Source organism: Lagenorhynchus albirostris, chromosome 9, assembly GCF_949774975.1.
Source record: "Lagenorhynchus albirostris chromosome 9, mLagAlb1.1, whole genome shotgun sequence".
Classification (NCBI taxonomy): Eukaryota; Metazoa; Chordata; class Mammalia; order Artiodactyla; family Delphinidae; genus Lagenorhynchus; species Lagenorhynchus albirostris.
The window spans coordinates 47,893,542-47,908,507 of record NC_083103.1 but is presented as its reverse complement, the minus strand read 5'-3'; the positions used below and the strand labels follow the sequence as shown (position 1 = coordinate 47,908,507).

Genomic DNA, 14,966 nt, shown 5'->3' with positions numbered 1-14,966 from the left:
GTGATATGCCATGCCATCCCAGTTCGTATGCTGATATTTTACCTAAGTTCTGTGTATTCTCCTTAGTATTCTTGAATAGCTCTCATATTTTATGATCTCCTGATCCTTTTAAAAATATTTTTATCCCATTTATTTCTTCTTTAATCCTTGTTTTCTAACCTTGCCTCACATTTCCATTCTGTATTTAAAGACCCATAAAATATGCATATACCCTTATATGGCTTAGTGTCCCTTTCCTAATTAAGCAGTTTCCCTTCTTCTAGTTCATGGAATTTTAAATTTATTTTTAGACAGAGAGATAATTTCAGAAAATCAGGATTTAGTTCCAAAGCAGAGAATTTCTGGAGAAGAATCATCCCATGCAGTGATTATGACAAGACTGACTGAAAATGGACATCCTCCTTTAGATGCCTGGAAAAGTGATGATTGGTTATATAAGAACCAGGAACACTGGGACATAAATTTGCCACGAGAAGCTTTCGTTCATAATGCAGTCTACACTGAGGAGGGAGACTTTGAATATAGTGAAAATAAGGAAAGTTTTGATGTTAAGTCAGTTAACTCAACTTTTGACACACAACAGGGAGTTCCTATGAGAAGGGGTTCCCCAAAGTGTGATCAGCTTAAAACTAACATCGAATTTAATTTAGACTCAGTAGGTAAGCAACATTCAGAATATAACGGAAGTGGGAATGCCTTGAACTTGAATACAAATACTCAGCACCCAAAAAGTCATGCCACAGTGAATTCCTATGAATGTTATCAATGTGGGAAGGCCTTCAGCCGCAGTTCGTCTCTTGTTCGACATCAGATCATTCACACAGGAGAGAAACCCTATAAATGCAATGAATGTGGAAGATTCTTCAACCGACGTACAAACCTTACTAAGCATCAAAAAATTCACACTGAAGCAAAGGCCTCCGAAGGCAATAAATATGTAAAACTCCTCAGTCAGCCTGAAGACAGTAATAAAAATCCAAGATTCTGTTCTGCAAATAATCCCTATGAATGTGTTAACTGTGGAAAATCCTTCACCCGGAGCTCCTCACTTATTCGACATCAAGTGATTCATACAGGAGAGAAACCATTCAAATGTAAGGAATGTGAGAAAACTTTCAACAGGAGTTCAAACCTGATTAAACACCAAAAACTTCATACTTGAGAGAAGTCCTATGACAGGAAGAATGTGGGATTATCTTCAGTCAGAACTCATTCAAAGTCCATGAATTTATTCTGGAAGGAATCCTGTGAATATAGTAAATGAAAGAAAATGTTTGTTGGAGATTATTCTTTAATTGATATGACTGAATTAATATGGAGATAAATCTGTTATTGGATAGAAATCTGAGGGAGCTTTTCCAGGCTTCAGATGAAGTCATAAGGGTTCAGAGTTAAACATATCCACATGATAGTGTTTGTCTGTCATTATTCCGATATCCATTGCCATCATCTTTCCCTAGTTCATAAATGGAACCTATGGAATACTTATATTCACCTGATCTCTTGATGAAGTAGATATTAGGGAGGAGCCAAGCAATACCCTTGGAATTGACATCTAATAAAACTCAAACTTTCAGTCCTTATAAGAAGGTCACAAGAAACCAGGAACTCACAAGAATATATCCATAGAAAGACACTTCTAAGGACTGACTCTGAATTAATGGCGAAGACCACAGGGACAGCCAATTACTTCACACCTAGTAATATCCTTAGGTGTCCTCGTGTGGAGTGGGGACTGGAACTGGAAGAGGGTTTTCAACTGCAGTGGTGGGTGGATGTGTTGTTAATCTACATGTATTCTCAATATCTGCATCTGTTGAAGTACTGTTTGGGATCTAGGCTTGAGAGACATCCATAGCCTTGGGCTGTCATTTATCCCAAACATTAAAAGGTGAACAGAGTGTCCTAATACTCTGTGTACCAGAACTGCCTCTTTTTTCTGTAAGCTACATCAGGATCTCAAGGGTTCTTGAGACAAGATGTTTATCTTAATTTGCCCCCAAAGATTCATACTGGAGACATTGCCAATGAATGTTGATGGTGACTTTTGTCAGAGTTCATATGTTATCCGAAAGCAGAAAACATATTCTGGAGTGAACCCCTATGATGAGTTAATAAATGTGAAAAATTATTCTATGTTCATTTGTTCATTCTTTACATCACAAGCTGGAAATTAAGACAAAACCCTACACAAGTATTGATAATTGACAGGGAAATTCATATAAACATAAGGCAACTTGTGGAGAATCCTAAGAGAAAAACACTCTGAACATAGGAAATTCTTGAGGTATATAGTTCAGTCACTCATCAAAGCAATGACATGTTTAATATAATGGATTATGACATTCTCCTTTTAGGCATTCTGAGTCTAATAGTTCACCTTTTTTATAAGCTATACTTTTCTTTTGGCTGGTTGAAAGATAAAAGTACTATTTTCATTTGTTATCTTTTTTCTCAACAGCTAGCTATTTGGGCCTAAGTGAAATACTTATTTTTACTCCTAAATCTCTACACTTTCCAAAAATTAAAAGATCTATATACTATTTACTAAGCTAAACATACTTATATTCGAAGAAAACCCCTTTAGAGTACACTTAACATTTAATTTTTGCAGAAGAGTTACAGCCAGTTAACATCTTCCAGCCTTTTTCCGTAAACCTATTAATAAACATTTGAATTTCATCATGTGCATTCAAAGGCAGGTATCTAAGCTGAAACATGAAGAAAGTGAAAATTAGCTAGATTGTGTGTGGTGGAGTGTGGGAATGTTAGAAGAGATGAAAAAGGAGAAACAGTACAGAGCTACAGAGTGATGAGGGCATAGCATCAGGAAACACGTTCACTGACTGGAAAGTGGCACGGGAAAAGAGTGGAGCAGGAATACACAGAGGAGAAATTAGAGGGAGACTCAAAGGCCTGATCGTGAAGGGCCTTGTAAGCCACCTTAGAAGTTTGGACTTCATGCTAAAGCTAATGGCAAAAAGTGAAATTCCTGTCACCACAATTATTCAGTGCTCTGAAAGTGCCAGTTGGAATAATGAGAAAAGGAAAATAAATGGAAATTGGAAAGGAGAAAATCATTTGCTGATGATGTGGTAGACCATTAGGACAACCTAAAAAAATCAATTGAAAAACTTAAATTTAATAAGTTAATTCAGATATACTACATACACCCCACTTCCCTCAAAAAATACCTTGAATAAATGGAAACATGTTTCTGGATGAGAAGATAATTGTAGAGATGTTCAATCTCCCCACATTAAACCATTCTAATCAAATATTTCATTAGGAAGATTATTTCACCAAGTGATTATAAAGTTTATTTTGTAGAAGTAACAAGTTAAAATAGCTATATACCTTTTTATTAAAGGGGGATGATAAGAGGAGTCTTACTACTAGTAACATAGTGCAGTACTAACCTAGGAATTGACATCCCTGGGACAGAATTGATTGTAACTAGACCTAGATGTTTGTAAGAATTTAGCATGTCATAAATTATCACTTCACATTGGTGTGGAAAAAAGAATAGTTAATATTACATTTATATCATATGCAGGTATATTAATTAGGTGAATATATAATATAGGCTGATATTTATTAAAATCAAAAATTAAAAGTTGAACATCAATGAAAACTGGTCTAAAAAATTAGCTGCCAGTTCATGATAAAAGTATAACCAATAAACATGGGGGAAAATACTATCTTCACCAATAATAAAAACATAACACTTGGGGCTAATAACATATGAAAGGAATATTAAAGCTCAGTTTTAGCAGGACTGTCAAAATGGCAACTCATAACCACTAACAGGAGTGTAAATAATTCCTACCTTTTTGGAGAGCTGATTTGACGTGTATGAAGAGCCTTTAAAAAGTCAGTACACAGAGGGAACAGATCAGGAGTTAAGGATTCAGGAACCTCAAGAATGCATGTGTTTCCCCAGAGGACAGCACTGGATGCACAGTCTACAATAGGAAAGTGCAAGAAAGCTGCAGAAAGGACCAGGCATCCAACCTACAAAGCAAGGGAGTAATTGCAGAGCTCAACCTGAGATAGCAAAAAAGAACAAGTATGACTCGAGAACCACCAGACTCAGCAACAGCAGCAGCAACAACAGTCACTGAGGAACTAGGTCGGAGATGAGCTAGGGGTGGGGCTTCCCTGGGGCAGTGGTTAAGAATCCGCCTGCCAATGCAGGGGACACGGGTTCAATCTCTGGTCCGGGAAGATCCCACATGCCGCGGAGCAACTAAGCCTGTGCACCACAACTACTGAGCCCATGCGCCACAACTACTGAAGCCCACGCGCTCTAGGGCCCATGTGCTGCAACTACTGAGCCTGCACTCCAGAGCCTGCGAGCCACCACTACTGAGCCCATGTGCTGCAACTACTGAAGCCCACGCACCTAGAGCCTGTGCTCCGCAACAAGAGAAACCACCAAAATGAGAAGTCCACGCACCGCGACGAAGAGTAGCCCCTGCTAGCCGCAATTAGAGAAAGCCCACATACAATGAAGACCCAGCACAGCCAAAAATAAATTAAAATTAAATTAAATTTTAAAAAAGATGAGCTAGGGACAAGGCAAGCATATCACCCAGGCTCTCTTACGTATACTTAAATATATCAATAAGCACTTAAATATTTGTCCATCTGTTTCATATTTAGGAAGCTGTGGTCAAGTTGTTATTGGCACAGATTCCTCTGGATCAAACAAAACACTTAATTCCTACCCTCCTGTAACTTATTGCAGTAATTATGACCCTTTGTCTCTAACACATGCCCACCATCTGTCATCTGCCACTTTTGAGTTATATGCTTACCGTTAAGATCAAGAAACCCATTTCCATTGCAGCAATTTTCACCATCATCTCTAGCCTACACAGAACAGACACAGCAAAGCTCTTCAAGAATGTCTTTGCTCCTCTTTCAAAACATCCCTTAACTCTGGAGAAGAGAGTAATAATAAATCCTTTCCAATATTCCATCACCCTGCACCTCTGAACACTATTCTCTATGGTATTCGAGAAGTTATGTTATTAGAAATAGGTCAAGTTTGATTCCAGGTTTTAATTACCCAGTTTAACAGAATAGGTTGCTCTTTCAGATGTTTAAAGCAACATGTTAAACTCCAGGTTCCAGATGTTTGCACCCATGACGATGAATTCAACCCAAATGTAACTTACATTTGGTCCATGATAGACTCCCACACTTTCTCTCCCGGCTCTTGGTAATGTAATTACTGAGGTCTTGTAATTCGTACAGTACTAACTGGTATCTCCTCTAGGAGCAGGGAATGCTTGCATTTTTTTCTATCAGGGTTAAGTTGGGATCTAAGTCTCATTATGGGCCTGGAGCCACTGACAGTGGTGGGGAAGCGCAATGAAGAGATGTGGTATCAGTTTGTGAGGCAAATGCTCCAGATGTAATCAAGAGTAAACTTCAATGGAGTGGAGGTCTGACACCCTCAAATAAGCAGATAAGGGATATTGTTGTTATTGACAAGAGAGGTTCAGAGGAATGGGGTGGCTGTGTTCTTAGCCTCACTGGTGTCTACCCAAATGCCTATCCATTGCTCTTCATCAGTTCTCTTACCATATCTCTGACCAGGTTATGAATTTAATTAGTGCTGCAATTTTGCAGCCATTTCAGTCAGAGTGTGATTTGGTCCTCAGCCGTATTTGCCTTGCAGCCGTTGATAACAAGCGCTAAAAACTATACTAAAAAACCCAAAACAACAACAACAAAAAAACGGTCAGACAGAACCCTAGGACAAATGGTAAAAGCAAAGCTATACAGACAGAATCACACAAAGAAGCATACACATACACACAAAAAGTGAAAAAGGAAAAAATATATTAAAAAGAAGAGAGCAACCAAATCAATAAACATCTACCAATTATAATAAACTCTAAATACTAAACTAAGATAAACATAAAACCAGAAACCAATTAGATGCAGAAAGCAAACCCCAAGTCTACAGTTGCTCCCAAAGTCCACCGCCTCAATTTTGGGATGATTCGTTGTCTATTCAGGTATTCCACAGATGCAGGGTACATCAAGTTGATTGTGGAACTTTAATCCGCTGCTTCTGAGGCTGCTGGGAGAAATTTCCCTTTCTCTTCTTTGTTCTCACAGCTCCCAGGGCTCAGCTTTGGATTTGGCCCCGCCTCTGCGTATAGGTCTCCTGAGGGCGTCTGTTCTTCGCTCAGACAGGACGGGGTTAAAGGAGCAGCTGCTTCGGGGACTCTGGCTCACTCAGGCCGGGGGAGGGGGGCGGGGAGGAGTGCGGATGCGGGGCGAGCCTGCGGCGGCAGAGGCCGCGGGACGTTGCACCAGCCTGAGGCGCGTTCTCCCGGGGAAGTTGTCCCCGGATCCCGGGACCCTGGTAGTGGCGGTCTGCACAGGCTCCCGGGAGCGGAGGTGTGGAGAGTGACCTGTGCTCGCACACAGGCTTCTTGGTGGCGGCAGCAGCAGCCTTAGCGTTTCATGCCAGTCTCTGGGGTCCGCGCTGATAGCCGCGGCTCTCGCCTGTCTCTGGAGCTCGTTTAGGAGGTGCTCTGAATTCCCTCTCCTCGCGCACCCCGAAACAATGGTCTCTTGTCTCTTAGGCAGGTCCAGACTTTTCCCCGGACTCTCTTCTGGCTAGCTGTGGCGCACTAGCCCCCTTTAGGCTGTGTTCACGCCGCCAACCCCAGTCCTTTCCCTGGGATCCGACCTCTGAAGGCGGACCCTCAGCTCCCAGCCCCGCCCGCCCCGGCGGCTGAGCAGACAAGCCTCTCGGGCTGGTGAGTGCTGGTCGGCACCTATCCTCTGTGCGGGAATCCCTCCGCTTTGCCCTCCGCGCCCCTGTTGCTGCGCTCTCCTCCGTGGCTCCGAAGCTTCCCCCTCCGTCTCCACCAGTGAAGGGCCTTCCTCCTGTGTGAAGACTTTTCCTCCTTCACAGCTCCCTCCCTGAGGGGCAGGTCCCGCCCCTATTCTTTTGTCTCTGTTTTTTCTTTTTTCTTTCGCCCTATCCAGGTACGTGGGGAGTTTCTTGCCTTTTGGGAGGTCTGAGGTCTTCTGCCAGCGTTCAGTAGGTGTTCTGTAGGAGTTGTTCCACATGTAGATGTATTTCTGATGTATTTGTGGGGAGGAAGGTGATCCCCATGTCTTACTCCTCCGCCATCTAGAAGGTCTCCTCCCAGCCGTTGAAAATGAGGAACTACTTAAAAACTGCCGTAGGGACCTTTTGGTGATCCTCTTCTGTTTCTTAATTGTATGCTCACAGCTCTTGTTTACTCTTGTTCTCTATGTTTATTCTTGAAGGTGACAGAGAAGCTAGATGGCTCCAAATTTTTAAAATCATTATTTTCATCATAGCAACTGAATGTCATAGCCACTTGATCTCTCAACACCTTGCCCTCTACCTGCACTTTTCTTCAATTCTGCCACTAGTGATAACTTGAGAAATCTCTATACCCTAAAATTAATTTTTTCCTCCAGCAAGGAGGTTATCTCTGTGCTGCTCCCGGTAACCCAATCCTGAACCCCATTTAGAGGATCTATTTTCTAGGACCACTTTGGTCCCAATAAGTATTTCAGTCTGGGTCCCAGCAGGAAACAGGTTCTAATTTTAAACTAATTTGATAATAGTTTAACAATCTGGGACTATTTAAAGAGGTGTGGGCAGAGTTTAGGGAAACCACAAGAAATAGGGAAGTATTCCAGTGGTAGTAACAAGGGGGTGTTTTATTCCTAGGCCTGAAGAGGAAGAGGAAGGAGCCATCTCCAGAAACTGGAAGGGAGAAAGTCATGTAAAGAAGGCACTTTGGTAAGAGCTGTGACTTCAGATCTAGAAGAGCAGCCAGTCAAAATTAACCCTCCAGTCTGTCAGGGCTTCCCATTGGCCAAACCTAGTCAAAGCCAGAGGGCTCGGGAGCCTATTGATATAGCCCATTTAGGCCAGCCTCCCAATGTTGGAGAAGGATAGGAGTGGATTTAGAAAGGCAAATGGAAGATGTCTGATACAGGATCCAAAATGACCTGATGAGGGACTTTTAGTGGACCTTAGTCTTCCTGACTATATCTATGATTCACATCCTTGAGAGTCCAGCTCTCCTTGGACTAGCTTCTGTACCCAATTAGGTTATCTGTAGCATAAGTAGAAGCGTTTTTGTTTGTTTTTGAGATACAACTGACATATAACAGTTTCAGGTATACAACATAATGATTCAATATTTGTATATATTGTGATCACAAGAAATCTAGTTAACATCCATCACCACACGTTACAAATTTTTTTTTCTCATGATGAGAACATTTAAAATTTACTCTCAGCAACTTTGAAATATACAATACAGTATTATTAACTATAGTCTCCATACTATACATTGCGTCCCCAAGACTTACTTATGTTATAACTGGAAGTTTGTGCCTGTTAACCACATTCACCCATTTCACCCCCCTCACTCTTGACAACCACCAGTCTGTTCTCTGTATCTATGAGTTTGGTTTTTTTGGGGGGGCGGTTAAGATTCCACATATAAGTGAGATCATACAGTGTTTGTCTTTCTCTAACTTATTTCACTTAGCATAATACCCTCAAGATCCATCTGTGTTATTGCAGATGGCAAGATTTCCTTCTTTTTTATGGCTGAATAATATTCCATTGTGTATAAATATACATACTGCATCTTCTTTATCCATTCATGCATCAGTGGACACTTAGGTTGCTTCCATGTCTTGGCTATTGTAATTAATGCTGCTGTGAACATGGTAGTGCAGCTATCTTTCCGATTTAGTGTTTTCATTTTTTTAGGATAAATACCCAGAACTAGAATTGCTGGGTCATACAGTAGTTCTATTTATAATTTTTTTAAGAACCTCCATACTCTTTTCCATAATGGCTGTACCAATTTACATTCCCACCAACAGTGCACAAGGGCTCCCTTTTCTCCACATCCTTGCTAATACATATTATTTCTTATCTTTTTGATAGCCATTCTAATAGATGTGAGGTGATATCTCACTGTGGTTTTGATTTGCATCTCCCTGATGATTAGTGATGTAAAGCTCCTTTTCATGTACCTTTTGTCTTTGTAAAAACGTCTATTCCAATCCTCTGCCTATTTTTTAATTAGATTGTCTGTTTTTGCTATTGAGTTGTGTTTATATATTTTGGATATTAACCCCTTACCAGATATACTGTTTGCAAGTATTTTCTCCCATTTGGTAGGTTGCCTTTTCATGTTGTTGATGGTTTCTTTTGCTTGGCAGAAACTTTTCAGTTTGATGTAGTCTCACTTGTTTTTGCTTTTGCTGCCTTTGCTTCTGGTGTCAAATCTAAAAAATCACCTCTAAATCTGAAGTCAGCTAAAACTGTGAGTTGCTTAAAATGTACATCCTGGTGATTTGATACATATACACTGTGAAAGGATTCCCCCCATCTAGTTAATTAATACATCACCTCCAGGCCAGCCAAACTTCTTGAAGGTGTTGTCCATACTGGCTCTGTACTGATGATCCCACTAACACATACCAGTACTTTTTTTCAAGTTTGTGTATTTCTTTGAATAAAAAAAAAGTATTTCTATTGTTTGCACTGAATTATGACTGGATTATGAACAGTGACTCTGACTGGGATCTATTCATTATTACCTTAATAGATGTGATCTTTGAACTTAGTAATTTACCAATACTAGTTCTGCTCTGTCAATTTTCTCCAAGGATCCCTTGATATTCAAGTTGATTTCTCTTGCCCTCATTACTTCATTTTGATGTTGTAATGACTGAAATAGGTTATTTCTTAAAAGAAGGATCTACTATTGTTTGTCAGAGACATTAACTAGGTACCAGTCTAGCAAGTGAGGAAAATCGTAAGAGATATCACTTACTAAATATATGTGACAATGAGTTTAGTGGCTAAAAAAACAGTTTCTGAGAAATAAAAATACATAGGATTAGTATTTTGATTTCCTTTTTTTAATGAAAATGCTTCTTACAAAACATTTCATCCCTAATATAGTCTTAAGAGATATGGCAAATCAAACTTCTAGGTTTTAATCCTGGATTTGCTACTAATTTGTCCTATAACCAGTTATTTAACTTGGGGCTCTGATTTCTCACCTGAGAAGGGGGATAACTGGCCCACATTTTGATTGTTATACAGCTCAAATGAAATAATATATTACTTATTACTGAAGTACAAGAGTTGCAAATGAAATGCAAATATATAATTTTCATTATTATTAGCACTCAGTGATGTAGCAGTGTTTGGCTCATGGTAATTGCTCAAAAGTCACAGCCATTATAACTATAATAATTGACCAAAGAAGCAATAGCCTGGCTCAGAAATTAACAATCAACCCTCCAAAACATCAAATGCAATAAATTCTAGTTCCAGGGATGAAGGATTCCTCAACTGTATGTGTTCAGACTTTCTAAGAGTCAAACTTCTTTTTCTGTGGAAGAACCTGTAGCACCAGAATTCATCATAGATAGAGCAGTTCATGTTTAGACAGGGATAAATCCCACCTTACTCCACCACCTACTTTAATATATTGATATTTTCAATTATGAAATGGTTGGAAATTTTCTTTCAAAAGGAGAGAGGCGTGCCTTTACTTTTCCCATCTATCATTGAACCAGGAAAGGAAGGTAACAACTCTTGGAGACCTATTCAGAGCTAAAATATAAACTACGGAAAAATCCATTCAAAAATCCTGTGCCTGTGTTAGTACTCTCAAATATCTGAATGTGTGTGTCTGTGTTTATACATGTGAATGCAGGCTTACCAAGGATAGCAGATACTGACTAGATCAAAGCAGTTATTTCTAAAACAACAAAATCCAGCAAAAACTAACACTTGGGAGCATATTCACCAGTTGCCTGACAATCTAAAGGTGGGTACTGATGGGGATCTGCCCAGGTGGAAGACAGCAGGAGAGCAAAGGGGGCCTTTTGCCCACTGGAAGATAAAACCAAACATATCTGGTCTAATATTAAAATATAGGCATAACTTGGAGATATTGTGGGTTCGGTTCCAGACCACCTCAATAAAGAAAATAATGCAATAAAACGAGTCACATGAATTTTTTTTTTTTGGTTTCGCAGTGCATATGAAAGTCATGTTTACACTATACTATAGTCTATTAAGTGCACAATAGCATTATTTCTAAAAGAAACAATATACAGGGCTTCCCTGGTGGCGCAGTGGTTGGGAGTCCGCTTGCTGATGCAGGGGACGGGGGTTCGTGCCCCGGTCCGGGAGGATCCCACATGCCGCAGAGTGGCTGGGCCTGTGAGCCATGGCCGCTGAGCCTGCGCGTCCGGAGCCTGTGCTCCGCGGCGGGAGGGGCCACAGCAGTGAGAGGCCCGCATACTGCAAAAAAAAAAAAAAAAAGAAAGAAAAAGAAACAATATACATACCTTAATTTAAAAATACTTTATTGCTAAAAAATGCTAACCATCATCTGACAATGCAGGGTTGCCACAAACCTTCAATTCGTAAAAAACAAACAAACAAAAAACCTCATCATTTGTGAAGCACAGTTAAGTGAGGTATGCCTGTATGCATGTCATAGAGGAAACCAAGTAATTAAAAAGGACAGGAGATAGAAGGGTTGAGGGAAGAAAAGGAAGAGGCTATTAGAAGATTAAACTTCCAGGAATAACGGAATTTTCCTTTGTGTCTTCATGGGTACGAAATGGTAACATCTCAGTGGTTTTGATTTCTGAATGAAAATGTATAACTTTTTGGAATTAAAAAAAAAGTCTAAATCAATATTCTGCATCAGCTTCTATCTGTTTGGCTCTTTGATCCTAAAGTAATTCCTTCATGTTCACTATTTAGTGGATAACACAAAAGTGGGAGAGAAGGCTGACATGAGGACTACCTGCACAGTGACTTGCTTGATGCTGTTTTAAAGTTTTATTTCTTGTCAATTGCATTATGAATATAAAAAGAGTACTAGTTTAAAGAGGAAGGGAATTTTTCAATCAGGTTTCTCTTCCTGTGACTCAGTTTTCATATAAAAGCAACTGGAAGGCTTCCCTGGTGGCGCAGTAGTTGAGAATCCACCTGCCAATGCAGGGGACATGGGTTCGATCTCTGGTCTGGGAAGATCCCACGTGCCACAGAGCAACTAAGCCCATGTGCCACAACTACTGAGCCTATGCTCTTAGAGCCCATGCTCTGCAGCAAGAGAAGCCACCGCAATGAGAAGCCCACATGCAGCAGTGAAGACCCAACACAGCCAAAACAATAAAGGAAAAAAAAAAAGCAACTGGGAATACTACTTCTGTATGGGGCACGTGTAAAAATTTTAATGGATTCTTTGTTCCTAAACCCCAAAATTCTAAATTTTTTTCTCTCAATGGACTTGAAATCATTTTAAGATGTGAAGTTATGATGATACTGTCTCTTCAACAGTATCCATCCTTTAAACATTTATAGTGTGTCAACACTGTGCTAGAAGTCAGAAACACTACAGGAACTCCTAATGCCTATATAGAAGGTACTACAGAAATGATGTGAAAGCACGGGATTCCAGAGACCAGATTTGACAATGTTTAAACCTCCAGCATGGGACAAGATCTCCGAGATGACTCTGAAACTGCGTTTCCAGATGGAGAAGAAACGCTTACTGACCTGAGTCCTAGCTATGAAGGGATCCATTCCTCCTTTTCTGTTCTCTTCCCCTAGGGAAGGGCAGAATGGTGGGAAGACGGCCGGTGGAGTGTAGGGACTGTCACTTTTGTAGTCTGAAGAGGTCAGCTTCTCTAGAATAGAGCGCTGTAAACCAGCCCGGACCCCCACCCTCTCCAGAAATTAGGCGGATCCCAAACCATTCGCACCAGCTCCCAGAATAAAGTCGGCCCAGCTCAGCCCGGAGTGGTCTGAGCTCACTGCTACCGCGAGAGCAGTAGGAGTTCCATATGAGCCTTAAGAGATCTTCACTAAGAGCGTGTGCAATTGGTAGCTTCAGCCTATCAACAAAAATAAGAAATCAAGCTAAACCTGTGCTTGCCCTCAGGAGTCCCTCCAGTCTGAGAGTTGGGCAGGCCTGAAGGCTCGGACTGCTTGCCAAGGCAGTAAGGATACTTCAGTCCTCGCCTAAGAAACAGTCTAGCCACTGCAGCCTCTGGACGTATTCCGCTGGGAGGCACCACCCCTTGCGGTCCCGGTGGAGCGGTTTGGCGCCAGCACAGTCCGCTGCTGCGTTAGTCCTCCTGCTGTAGAGCAGTGGGGCTTTCCTGGCCAGGTCGCTCATGTATTCTCTGCCGATCCCGGAATCCACACATTTTCCCATGAAAACTGGGTAATTGTTCTGTCCTTTGGGCTTCTCTTCAATTGCTATTAGAAGTGTCTGGTGACCTCTAGTCTCCAGTACTATGAAACAGACTTGCCATTTGGTGCCTGGAGACTTGGTGAGATTTCCAGCTGGGTCTCACCACTTGGTTTCCTCGGGCTAATCGTGAGCCTTTGCAAGCCACGATTTTTCTTGACTATAGAGTGCACTTAGTAGGACCTTTCTTGACGTGATTGTGAAATTAAAATGACGTTAAACTTTTGAGAAGACTTCCCGGCAACAGGGTCCTGTGAAAATCAATAGTTTACTATGTAGTATGCACTATTCTAGAGATATAAGTTCACAAGAGATCTTAGGACTCTTGTTATCTCAACGCTTTTAATTTACAGCTAAGGGCTTCCCTGGTGGCGCAGTGGTTGAGAGTCCGCCTGCCAATGCAGGGGACATGGGTTTGTGCCCTGGTCCGGGAAGATCCTACATGCCACGGAGCGGCTGGGCCCGTGAGCCATGGCCACTGAGCCTGCGCGTCCGGAGCCTGTGCTCCGCAACGGGAGAGGCCACAACAGTGAGAGGCCCACGTACCGCAAAAAAAAAAAAAAAAAAGGAAACTGAGGACTTCCCTGGTGGCATAGTGGATGAGACTCTGTGCTCCCAGTGCAGGGGGCCTGAGTTCGATCCCTGGTCAGGGAACTAGCTCCCACATGCATGCCGCAACTAAGAGTTCACATGCCACAACTAAGGAGCCCACATGCTGCAACCGAGGAGCCCGTGAGCCACAACTAAGGAGCCCGCCTGCCACAACTAAGACCCGGCGCAACCAAATAAATATTAAAAAAAAAAAGAAAAGGAAACTGCCTCCTACTATCAAAACTCATTGACACCACCTCGTTGTCTTGTCTACTATATGGCCTCATGACCTCCATTCTTGCTCCTCTTCCCCTCACTCTACAAAATATCCAGTCTCTGGATATCCAGTCACTGTTGTTGAAGTCTTTTCCAAATGACATACTGTTGTTGCTTTGTTTAAGATTCTTTAATGTCTCTCCATGACCATGAGAAATTTTTTAGCTTGGCACAATAAGTCCTTCATGACCTGGCCATCCTCTAACCTCACCTTTCGCTTTTATACTTTATAATCCAACAATGTCAAGTACTTAGCTTTGACATTGTTGTCAGGTACTTTGACATTACTTGTAGCTGGCTGTATACATCATGTAATTTCATTATTCCATTTCTTTGCACAAATTATACCTTCTGCCTCCTATCTTTTAACCCAATAACTGAATATAGAAAATCATTATAAAAATTAACTAAAATAATTGAAAACTTCATATATAAGTACATTTATGGCAGTTCAATTCATGATATAAAAATTAAAACAGTCTAAATACCCGATAATATAGCGATAAGTATTATGGTACAGCCACACAATGGAATGTCATGTAATCATTAACATTTTAAATAAGTTGTATGTAAAATTTTATTTTTTTTAAATGACACCAATAAAAATATAAAAAATACAGAAAAGCATGAAGAACATAAAGATAACCAAATATCCTCTCAAAGAAACCTACTAATAACATTTTTGTATACATCCAATGTTTTCCCCATGGAAATATCTGTATAAATATAAATAGAATCTTACCCCATAGAGTTCTATATCTTGTACTTTTAACA

At 40.8% G+C, this 14,966-nt stretch overlaps 1 protein-coding gene across 2 annotated transcripts in view; it reads left to right on the top strand.

Annotated features, from left to right (window-relative positions):
* Window positions 1–1,993, top strand: part of ZNF215 (zinc finger protein 215) — a 143,214-nt gene extending 141,221 nt beyond the window's left edge. For both annotated transcript variants that reach the window (XM_060159781.1, XM_060159780.1), the window contains one exon: window positions 291–1,993. In XM_060159781.1, the coding sequence (XP_060015764.1) occupies window positions 291–1,162 (872 nt within the window). In that variant the 3' untranslated portion in view covers window positions 1,163–1,993. The remainder of the gene's footprint in view (window positions 1–290) is intronic.
* Window positions 1,994–14,966: the final 12,973 nt, after the last annotated feature.